Raw genomic sequence first — 12,436 nt, forward strand, 5'->3', positions numbered from 1 at the left:
AATAAAATATTCCGGTCATGAAGTACATTAAATCTCGATTAGTGAGAGATTTTGCTATAGACGATCCCCCGCATGAAAGAGGTATAGGGCGAGAGTTTACATGACTTCTATATTAAGCTAAAGCAATGACGAGGCATTTTGTGCAAATAGCCACAAGCGATACTGAAAACACACTCATAATTATGTATGAAATGTGTATGTATAATGTTTCCATATTTGTGTAGACCAAGCTCAAAGCGTGAGATGTGCGGTGTGTAAATAACTATATGTTGTAGGTCCGCATGATTATGATAAAAAAAGAAGAGAAATGCATTTAAATAAATCCTCTAAACGCAAAAAAAAAAAACAGAAATCATCACAGGGAACAAATTGATATTTACATTGGAAAAAAAGCTCCTTCAGTGCGGGAGCTTTCTAATCGCGAGAGAGAGAGAGAGAAAAAAGCCACGCAATTGAGAACAAAACAAACCCATTAAAAATATAATGCTTCATATTTTTGTATAATAAGATAAGTGGTTGGATAAAAATTGAGGAGCGAGGATGGTTGTGTTTTGGTGTCAGTAGTCCTGTCGTCTCACTTTCATTGCCCTTCTTCCCTGTGCTGCGCCAAGCACATGGCCTCGATTTTACTACGCAGGATCCATCCCGATAGAGAGATATAGAACCCATGTACCTCACCCCCTCCACTTTGTCGTTGAAGAGTAAATAGTACATATTCTTGCATAACACTTTGTGAAGAGATGCGATTTTGGATCAAGGATTTATCACTGCGACCACTCCTTTTGTGCACACAAAAAGCTGCGTCCTACTTCACTATCGCACACAATTTTCACACCATATACATCACCCCTTTGTGTATAGGATGCTGTAATCAATGTGTGTGTCTCACCTAATTCTAAATTTTCCTTTGAACACTTCTTTTGCATTGTTTTCCTTCGCATCAGATTAATAGCATAAACTTTACATTTATATACATACAATGCTTTAGAGATTTGCGAAGAGAGCGAGAGAGAGAGAGAGAGAGTTTTTATTGCAGAGATTGCATACATATAGCCAAAACATAAATTAGGTAGAGGTAGGATGTTCCTCTCAATCTTGGGTACCTTCCAAAAATTTAAAGCTTGTCAATTGATGTTATATGCGATTTTATTGTCTCCAAATGGACGCGTGGAATATAAATTGTGTAATTAATTTCATTGGAAACAGATGAACTTTTAATGTGAATTGTGGGGATTTCGTGGCAATAAAACTCCCTCTCTCTGGTTTCTCTATTATGCATCTGGTGAGTATGACACTTTCAGGCAATTGTTATAGTTTTTTTGTCACATATTTTTAGTTAATTATTACAAAGGTTAATTTAACTTTTAATATACCATACATAATATTAGATTACTTCTCGTTCTTTTCTCTCTCACAATATTATGTGAAATTGATGTAAAAACGAATAAAAAGAACCATTAAAGGTACCTATATGCTCAATAAAAATTCTTGTACATAGTGATGGTGTAACAGTGCACATAAGACATCGTTAAAGTAACGAAGAAAGCTACAAATTTTGCATTAACCTCTTTTAAGCGAAATCAAAAGATTTATTAACTATTTCCCCTCTATAGTGTAGTTGAAAACTCTCCAAGAACATCCCAAAAACCTTTTTTGATTGAAATTCAAGGAATTCCCCCAAGAACTTTTTCTAGTTGCACACAAGAGAAGAAAACCAAGTGAAAGAGAGAAACTTTCACAGGGGGTGCAAAGTACCACATCTTTTATAGTTTATAATAAAATTTTCCAAAGTTTATTTCTGTTAAAATTCCATTTATGTAGGTACACACTAAAATGTATGTCTTGCAGATAATTTGAATAATAGCAATTCTTCCGTATGCTTCTACTTTATGTATTGTATGTAGTAGGTACATATAGCATACATAATACATACATAGGTAAAGTATGGAAAATTCTTAAATCCATTTTCCAAAAATGCAATTCTCATACAGTATGGTGCTATTTTGCTAATTCAGGTATGTGAAAATTTGAATACAACATATCGTTTGTTGGTGAGAATTATGTATATAATGTTAGGTAGTAGTGGTGGGTGTAGTGCAGAGAAGTCCACATTTTTATGCTTATTGTGCAAACTTTTGCAATTGAATGCAAATTTTTGGATGCTAAAGGGGAAATGTCGGTTAGCAGTGGAATGTTTTGTGACTTGCAGTCTGAACACATCATGCTGTGCGATGTTGATGGAGGGGTGTGTGTAAGGGGAGGTATTTTGGTTGTCTTTGATAAAATCACATGGGAAAGGATTTTCACGCAGTGGTTTGGGGTGCGACGCATGTGCTGAAGCATTGCAATTTTGCCGGTATTGAGGGGGTATTCAATGAGCTATTGAAAGTACTTTTATTTCTTTTCAAATTAATATTTTTCCGTAGAGAAGATCTTTAGTGATTTTTTCATCTATTAAAGACAATATTGAGCTATATCTCCTTATCCAGTAAACTATTGGTTAAGTCAACAAATGCTCAATCTTGATTGAGTCAATCAGAATGATCAATAATTGATTAAACAGATCATAACTCAATCTGATTGAGCAAATAGTGACCGAGGATTTACCAACTTCAGATCATTTGTATCATTTCCCGTACATATTCTTTATTCTTTATTCTTTACAACGCAAATATAGTTATACAAAACTATGCTACAACATATTTAAGTGCAAATGCCTATTACTACGGATTCCCAGCGGAATCACCTGAGGCTCTAGCTAAAGAAGATTCAATTGAAGTAGAAACCTACAGTGTAAGTAACTAAAAAATGAATTGTTTGATAATACAGAAAGTTTTTCAATAAAAATTTCAATTAAAAGTTGATTTTGAACTTTTTTTTTTTAAATCGAGTTTTAAGACAATAGTTTTTAAACTTTATTTAAAGTTTAAAATAAAGATAAAGATAGAGCGAATTCTAAAAACGAGATATTCATCAATTACTACAATACTTTATGTAGAAAGACAAAGGTAAGGTTTCCTACCTCTGCGTGTGCGATGCCGATCTTAAAATACTTTTATTAGTAGTTGACTCATTGGTTTGATTGACAAGATAATCCCGAATAAGGTAACAGTTCGACTATTCGACTATCTCTATTGAGATAAGAAACACTCACGAGAGAAATTCAACATTTTTTGGAGTAAACCTTACTGCTGAACAACAATACTTGATATTGTGATAAGAAATTCCCCCCAAAAATTGCTCGAGAGCATTTAAACAGCTCCCAAGTTGAATCAGTGTGAAAGCATCCACGAAAGAATTCGGAAACAACTCTTAAAAAAAATCTTAAAATGAAGTGTATTGTGATAGTTTTAATTTTACTCTGTAGCCAATCTTTGGCACAATACACTACATTTCATTATAGACAAAAGGTGGAAGGGCAGCACCTTCTGGGTTATGATTTTGGTACAACAAATACAACGGAAACATCTGAATCACATGAAGTAGTTCTTCGATTTAGTACACCCTTGGGCACACGAATTACACAAATTCATGGAAATGTCTATCCAGTGAGGCTTTAGTTTCTATTTTTGGGCTTAAAGTTGTTCTTTAAAAAGTACAGAGGGTACACCTAAATTGATATTAATTTATTTATTTAACAGTCTTGGACATTTTTAGAACATCCAGCTGTGCTCCAGCATGAGTTCTACTTTTTAGTTGGGAACAAAAATGCAACGTTTATGTGGGCTGATATGTATGTTTTTGGATTTCCACCAAATCCATAATTAAATAATTAAAACTCTGAATTTTAAGTTGATTTTTTGTGGGTGAAAATCAGTTTTTATGTGATTAATTGATAAGGAGAAAAATGAAGAATTCTACTCACCTCAGGTTGTTAAAAAACGGGCTGTGATTCTTTCTTTGTCAGTGAAATGTGAAATTGGCTAAAAATTGGGGATCGGCAAAAATTTTGAGGAAAGACTTACTCGCGTGCTGAATCACAGCCAACGCGCTGAAATTTTGAAGAAAGCCCTAACAGTGGGCATTGGCTGTGATTCGGCTCGCGAGTAAGTCTTTCCTCAAAATTTACCCATCCTCAATTTTTAGCCATCTTCACATTTCACTGACAAAGAAAAAATCACAGCCCGTAAGTTTTACTTACCGTCCATTCGCTTTATACTGTTCCATCCATGCTATATTTAATATTTATTTAATATTTTTTTTAATTTTTAATTTAATATTTATTACATCAATTCTTATGGCTCGAAGCCCTTGTACAGAATTGGCTAAGTATTTTTTACAATGTTTTTTGAAAGATTATTCTATACATACAATGGTAATTTATTAGGTAATGTGAAAGTTGAAATCAAAGTGTTGGTTTTTCATTTGGAAAGGTCATCTTCAGTCGATGGGAAGAGTAGATCCAGTTTTCTGCATCCAGAAAGCCATGGTGTGACCAACAGGGTTGTGGTTTTTAAGCTCACACACCAGGAAGAATTTCAATGTAGGTGTCATCACATTGCATCTCCACACTCATCCAGACAGCACATGGCGTACACAAGGCGGTACTTTTTCAGGTTTTACCAGTACTTATATCCAGATAAGGCACAAGTTGAATGGGATGAGGCAAGCTATCAATGAAGGCATTTTTGGATGATCCATATCGCAGATTTTATACTTCTTTCGAAAGAGTAGCCCATAGTTGTTAGGCATGAAGAGTGAGCAGTTAGGAAGATGTATGAAGTTCAAATTTGTTTCTTTGATAATGATGCCATGGTTCCGGCAGAAGAAACGCAACAATTGCGTAGGTATATTTTTGAAAGGTATTGAAGGATTAATGAAGGAATGGAAAGGTAGGAGGAAAGCGCAGGCCAGAGAATGGTCAGGTCAACAGACCACGGTGGGAATCGAACCCACCACCTCGGCGTTTATGGTACAATTCGAGCGCTTTAACCATTGCACCACCGAGGCCTCTATCTTTGCATTTTTGTATATATATTGTATATATTTATGCATTTATATACATTTTACATTGTTGCATTTATTGCATTGTTGTATCTTCTCAAAACAATACGTGGAGGATCTGAAGATCCTCTTGGTATGTCTATTGCCTTCCCCTCAGCCGGCATGGAGAAAATTTACCCCAAGTAAGGGATAATATTTTCCCCATGCTTTTAGGTAGGGGGCCATGTCAATTGGGTGGGGACGGTACTTCCTGTCGCGTCTGGATAACATCCCGCATCAGTCCACCCGTGGAGTCAGTGAGAAGTTGAACTCGGTTGTGTGCAGAACGTGTCGGTTCAGCTCTATCCCCCTTAAGAGGTGTGTTTAACCCCTAAATAAATAGCTATCTATATCTCACAACTGGCGCGAGCGTATATCTGGTCCACCAGTATACGAAAAGTTTATTTGCACCTCCCAAAGTGCAAAGTGACTCCACAATTTGGACTACACACAGAACTTTCACCCTTTGCATTATTTTTGAGAAAAATCTAAAATTGTGTGTGATTGTTTCCGAATAATTTGCTATATATTTTTTGTGAGCTTTGTGGTGTCTACTCACGTATTTTTGGGGAGGAAACCCCCGTGGACAATGTAGCAATGAATAAGCTGCTTCGGTATTTGGACCAAGATGACGTTGGGCGTAATACAAGTGTTACGTAATGTTGGATCTCGTGAATTTTAAGACACAACCAGCAGACAAAGTACCACCACCCATCTTTTGGATACACAATACCACATCTTAATCAAATACTCTATGTGCTCCATATATAAATTCAATTTATAACATGTGTACGTTTCCTAATAATAAGTTTGTTTATTGAATTCCCAACATCTGCAAACACTTTGATTGCCTCATTCCACCACAACCACCGTTCATCCTTCCAAACTTTCATTTATTATTTTCTTCTTCTCACTCTCTATATAATACTTTTACTATATATTTTACTTTCCTATAATTTTTTTTTGGATTTGATCGTAAATTAATTTCCTCTCTTTTGTGTCTGTGTGTGTGGAAAGTGAGAAAAATATAGCTAAAATCAACCCCTTTTCCCCCACATTTACTTCTTTTTTTTCCTCTTGTGGGAGTCATAAAAAATCAGTTATAGCTCATTCGGTGTACGTTTATATTTGACTTTCGTTTAGGTGGAGAGGGATTGGTCCTTTTACGTACATATATTTTTCTCTTGCACGACGCGGGAAGAAATTTACAATCTTGGATAGGCACATTTTTGGTGGAAATCTTCCGAGCAATAAAATAGCACCATCAAACTTCGTGCGACTTTAGTTAATTAAATACTGGGCTGGGCGCAAAAGTCTTGCTATTTTTTTTTTTTTGTTCTTCTCCTCTTCTTTAAACTCAAAATAATCTTAAAATCTCAAGTTGATTTTTTTGCTCTAGAAATCCTAAGAAATAACATTTTTTTTTTCAATAGAATTGTTGATTAATTATGGCAAAGAAAGAACTTCTGGATTTTATGGGCATGAAAATTTGAAGAAATCACTTGAAAAATTCAAGATATTTTTTCTTCTTCATAAGAATTTGTATTCAAAGACAACGCCCATCTTAAGCACTCTGTTTTAACCACTTCTTCGTAACTAATGCTATTTTGTGGTTGATTATGATTGTTGAATTGTGGTTGGGATTCTATACTTTTGGTTTCACTGCCTCATCCTCCCACTTACAATTACACCAAAAGCTCTCAATCTCCCGTCTCTTGTGTGGTAACCCAAATGTATATAATATTGGCTGGGAATATATAAATATATGAAAGTATATGTATGGTGGGCGTTAAAAGTCAACATTATTTGTTTTTCTTCACTGTTGGTGTTGTCTACAAAAACCCAAAGAATTTGTGAAAAAAGAGAATTGAAAGAAGAAACAGAAAATTCTGATTTAATTTTCTAAATTTCATCAAGAATAGAGCTTTCGCGTTTGAAAGTTAAAAGCTTCCGAAATGTTCTCTAAATATATATTTTTTTTATGTTGGCACTTGTTAGGAAAATTCAGGCGAAAATTATTCCAACAGAATTTTTGCACTAACCCAAGAGAAATTCTCAGTAAAATTACTTTGTTGTATTCTTCCCGCTTTAATACAATAAGAGAATAACGTGAGTAACTAACATTTAGTAAATTGTTTCCCTTCCAAAGTGATAATTATTCAATTCCTAACATCATCTGTGTGTTAATTGTTAGACAAAAGTTTATATTCGAAGGTGAAGTGTGATACATTCAAAATTTATCTCCTCATGTCTCACTCATATATGGGGGGGAGGTGATTAGAATAAATATGAGAACACACTTGAGTTAGGCTTTTAGTGGGGGATGTTTCAATTTCATTTGTGAGGGAAAGGCAATGGGGGTAGAATAATTTGAAATGTGCTACTCCATCCGCAAATAAGATTTGAAGGAGGGTAAATAATGAAAAATGATGTACTCTACTTCATATTATAATGTCGCACATTTGTCATCGTTTTTTTTTATCAATAAAATATACATTTCTGGATGTTTATTTCATTGGGCATAGCATGAGGTTGAGGAAGGAAGCTCAACTCGTGCATTTGCATTTATTGTGTGAACAACGCTAATTCTGCACCAACTGCAGTGACACACGCTGTGAGATAATTCCATGGGGGATGATTTACGGTTGTTTAGTTCAATATAGAACATTGCAATTTTTACTACCCCTTTTTTGCACCCAAAAATAATATGGAGAAAGTCTATTTCCCGGAAGGAAATGGGATACAAAAAAAAGATGAGTTGAGTGTATGAATTTTTGAAGACGAAAAATTCTCATGGGGTGTGACCTCTTCTCTATGCGCGTGTGGGAAAAAAACACACAAAAAGTATATCTACGTGTACCATATCTATTTGGCAGAATTTATGTTACCCACAGCATGAGTATGTACAACAATTTTCTGCCCTAAATCCATCATAAATGCAATTCTCATTCTTTTTTTTTCTTCTTATTTTATTGCACTTGCAATACTTTTACCCCACATCCACTTATACTTGGGGGGATGATTTTTAATTGAAGATCGAAAGAAGTTGGTGCTAATTTATTGCTATGACCGTAATCAATAAATTTAGTTCATTGAACTATATAAAAGAGTACTCTTCTAAGCACTACACACACACCACAACAAATCCATACATTGCGAATCTCTTTACTCGAATGGAAGAAAATTGCCAAGTTGTCCATCGACTCTTCCTCTTAACTGACAACATACATAGCATCCTCACATGCATATACGACTGTATAGTATAGTAAAAACCCAAACCTAAATGAAGGTGCTGATGGGATTGGGATGCTTGCAAAAAGGCAGCAGTATAGTGTGGGAAATCCCAGCCAACACTATCGTCCAATCAAGAGAAAATCAAACAATTTGCCCAACATTCAATTTTGTTAAATCAAAAACCCATCGTTTCCACTTTAGAATGAAGAAGTTTCCTCATACAAGTCCTTTTGAAAATAAGGCATCCACATCGCCACTCGTATGGTAGTTTTTACATTATCCATTAATTAATTATTCCTTAGAATTCCCCCTACAACATGGGCGAGAAATTCTAGATTTATAAAATATTAGGCAAATTTTAAAATTATGCAGCATTTTAATGGATTTGCAAATACATCGTATGATGTGATCAAATCACATAAAATATGTACCTATGTATGTACATAATTAAATTAAAACCAATGAACAACCAAGCTCAAAATTTAATCTATACTACATAGTTGAATAGAGGGGCTCAAATACCGACAAATCTAGAGATATTTAATTTATTTTCCGTTATAGAACATCTAATTTAATATTAAAACCATTGATCAAACCGTAGATAATGTGTGGTACAACATAATGTAATACTTTATACATAATTTGACAAAATAAATTGTTCATTGGGGCAATTTTTTAATGATTTTAAAGAAGATTATGCAGCTCATATGGACTTAGTTCCCTATATGTAACTAAAATTAATTTTAAAATGATTGTGGGACATAGTCGAAGAGTTAAAACCTTTTCAACGATAGCTCAAACTCGAAAATCTATGGAGCCGTTCCCGAGCTATGGTGTTTTAAAGATTTCTTGGGGGATGACTTTTTAACTTTTCTCGACTTTGCGCGTATTTGAATTAATTTACGCTCTAGTTTGCTCTCACAAAATTGGTACACTGAAAGAAACACAGCTCTCGTAAGCTTGGTCAGTTTACCAGTACATTTTTTATGTTGGCACTTGTTAGGAAAATTCAGGCGAAGAGTTAAGAAAAGTGCAGTTATTTCCTGGAAATATGCTGGGAAACATACCAATTTTCCCGAAATAGGTATACCATAAATTGTTGATTAGTTTTGCAATTCATAGCATTTTTCTTGATTATTTGAACATGCCCTACAATATAATTTAAAACCTAATTTTGGTTACATGTAGGGGACTTGCTCCATATTTCTTGCATACAACTCTTTGTTCAAAAAGTTTGAGAAACAATTAAATTGTCTCATTCTTTTTTTTTCACAATATTTCTAATTTTCCGTTAAATTTGAATTTTATAACAAAAAAGTTTTTGTAATTTTTCTAAAAGATTTGTTGTAATTGATTTTCCCTCTAGAGTCTGAGGATGCTATTTAAATACAATAGCGAAACGTCGCTGATTAACAAGAACTAAGTTTTTCATTTACTGACTGCGTTCCGAATCAACGTCTCCTCAAACTCCTTTTAATTTAAAAATCAAAGAAATAAACACAGATAAAAAGAAAATATTTTGTAAGGGATCCCGTAAATAAGAGAGGAAATTGGTACTATTTAGCTACACTAAGGATTCCCATTTGGATGAAAAAAAAGCATTTCATGAAAACATTTTCTACTCTCTCTCAGTAGAGCACCATCACTAAATACTCATGGGGAGTTGAAAATTAAAATTCTAATTACATTTCTTGTAACCCTCCCACGCTCACCCCCATCCTCCTAACACAGAGTTCATGTCGCAATGTCGCAATCATGTCTCTCTGTGTGCCATCCTATATTCCCCTGTAAGCATTTTTGGTGTCTGGCTGTATATTTTCCTCAAAACTCATGTTCTTTTTTTTTCCTTCTTGTATCTATAATCCTCTCTATATGTATATCACGAAAGCGCTTCAGGTGAAATGATGGTGATACTACAGACGCGGTGGAGTGTTTAAGTGCAAAATTCACTTTTGAGTGGGGAGTAATAATCAATTAATTGAAAATGCCACCAACAACCGGCGAGACCCTGAGAGCCTGGCTCCTGTCGGCACTCGTTGTGCACGGTGCCGTTGCCGGGAATCCCGATGCAAAGCGCCTCTATGACGACTTGCTGAGTAATTACAATAAATTAGTGCGACCAGTTGTCAACACATCTGACGTCCTGAAGGTGTGCATCAAGCTCAAATTGTCCCAGTTGATTGATGTGGTAAGTCAACGTGCTCCTAACAAATACAATTTTCTCCCACTTTTCTAATTCCCGCGTGCAATATATACGCCACATTCTACATAACTGTAGGTAGCATGCCCAACAACCCCATTTACGTTTGGGGCAATGCCATCATAATTCAACATCCTATAAAAGCAACGTCTAGTTGGGGTAAAAGTCTTTAATGATGGGGAAATTAATGTGAAATATTATATTGCAAAACATTTTGTGAAGATTTTGACGCTAAAAAGGTGATTAAATGGGCTGGACTATATAGAACAAGGAGTTGTACCTATTGTACATATCTCTATACATATTTTCTCAAAATAGGACTGACAAGATTATAAAGAGGAGATGAGATTTTTGCCTCTTTTTTTTAATTAGCAAACTTTCTGCCCAATGAAAATATATATATTTCCGCAAAAGGATGTACCACCAAACAATATTTTCTTGTTTGTGGGAAGAAAAGAGGAATTCTTAATACCCACATAATTGGGTAGAAATTCTCTCTCTCTATAGCAATGCTTTCCCTTTTGAGTTGGGATAAAAAAAATAAAATAAAATATAAAATCATTCTTCTGTAACATGGGAAGATTTTATTGCAAACCCTATCAATAAAGCAAAAGAAAGCCCTATATGTCTTCAAAATTGACAGTTTATTTTCTTCCCAATCAATAATATCCTTTATACTTTGCACGAAATGCAATGTCCTTGTAATATGCAGTTTCTTGACAAAAATTCAATTTATCGCAACTGATATTGAGTGGGGAAATTCTTCTCCAATACTGTTTTAACCAGACTGGGAATCAATAATGGTGATTGATCACTAAAGAAATTAATTAATTTGCATTACCGTTTTATTTTGCAAGATTTTCAAAATTTAATTACAGTCGTGCTCTCGTGGTAGGACCGTCGTCAAAATGACTTATCCGCGGTAAAACGGCTTCAGAATGAGGAATTTTGCCTTCGCAGTGGGACAATTAGTATCCTACCTTTCCAATAGTACTAATTGTCCCACTGCGAAGGCAAAATACTTCATTCTGAAGCCGTTTTACCGCGGAGAAGTCATTTTGACGACGGTCCTACCACAAGAGCACGACTGTAATTCAATATTCATAAAATCGACTCAAATTCAACGCCAAAAATAAATTAATCAAATTTTGTCCTCAACAGATTATCCATTGCATATTCTTCTAGGCTATATGGTTGGCGAAGAAAGTGAATTTGTCTCTTTTGGCTCCTTTTCAACTTTTCAACACTTCTGGGTGCAATAAAACAAAGAAAAAATCTATATAATCATGTCAAAAAGTTCATGGTCTTTAAGTTATATATTTCCCTAAAAACAAATTCCCTTTTAGGCCATTTCAATTTTCCCCAAAATGAATAGCTTTTTCTCTCAATGAACATGAGAATGTTTAGATAAAAGAAACGCGTAAAACATTTTAATGCAAACAAAGCGGAAGTAAAACTATAAAGAGCTTTTTCCCTGTCATTCCCTTTTCAAACGACATGAGAAGAACTAATGCAGAGTACAACTCTTCTCTAATGTAAAAGACAAAGTAAAAGTATTTTTCTTCTCAAAACTTTTCACGTTAAAAGAAATTACACAACACACTAAAGGAAGAACAATTTCCATATAGAACATACGGTGAATTGGTAAACAAACTTTCTTTCTCGTATTTTTAAATATTTCCATCCGCATTTGTATATATGAAATTATATATAAGTAGGTAGCTTACACTGCTATATACATAATTCCAAGTAGAATAATAGAGCTCATAAAATGGGAGGAAAATTTATAGTTTTTGAAAGGCTAATGTAACTATTGTTGTGAATAAGAGCAGCGACAGACGTTTAAGAAAATTACATTGTGCTTAATCATTTGGATGAATATTGCAAGAGATAGCAGCACTGGATGTTTGTGTGTACTGCCCGATAAGCCTAGTTTAACTGCATTATTTAATGATTCTGCACTGGTGTTCACATCTACATTTACAGCTTTTTTATTGCAATCAGTGTTACTGCGCGCCA

At 34.6% G+C, this 12,436-nt stretch overlaps 1 protein-coding gene across 5 annotated transcripts in view; it reads left to right on the forward strand.

Moving 5' to 3' along the window:
• Positions 1-5,239: 5,239 nt before the first annotated feature.
• Positions 5,240-12,436, forward strand: part of LOC129787753 (acetylcholine receptor subunit alpha-like) — a 29,073-nt gene continuing 21,876 nt past the window's right edge. For 2 of the 5 annotated variants that reach the window (XM_055823508.1, XM_055823511.1), the window contains exons 1-2: positions 5,270-5,772; positions 10,106-10,405. In XM_055823508.1, the coding sequence (XP_055679483.1) occupies positions 10,202-10,405 (204 nt within the window). In that variant the 5' untranslated portion in view covers positions 5,270-5,772; positions 10,106-10,201. Of the gene's footprint in view, positions 5,773-10,105; positions 10,406-12,436 lie in introns of those variants that run through there. The other 3 variants (XM_055823509.1, XM_055823510.1, XM_055823512.1) reach the window with 3 other exon arrangements.

The sequence above is a fragment of the Lutzomyia longipalpis genome, chromosome 1 (assembly GCF_024334085.1).
Source record: "Lutzomyia longipalpis isolate SR_M1_2022 chromosome 1, ASM2433408v1".
Lineage (NCBI taxonomy): Eukaryota > Metazoa > Arthropoda > Insecta > Diptera > Psychodidae > Lutzomyia > Lutzomyia longipalpis.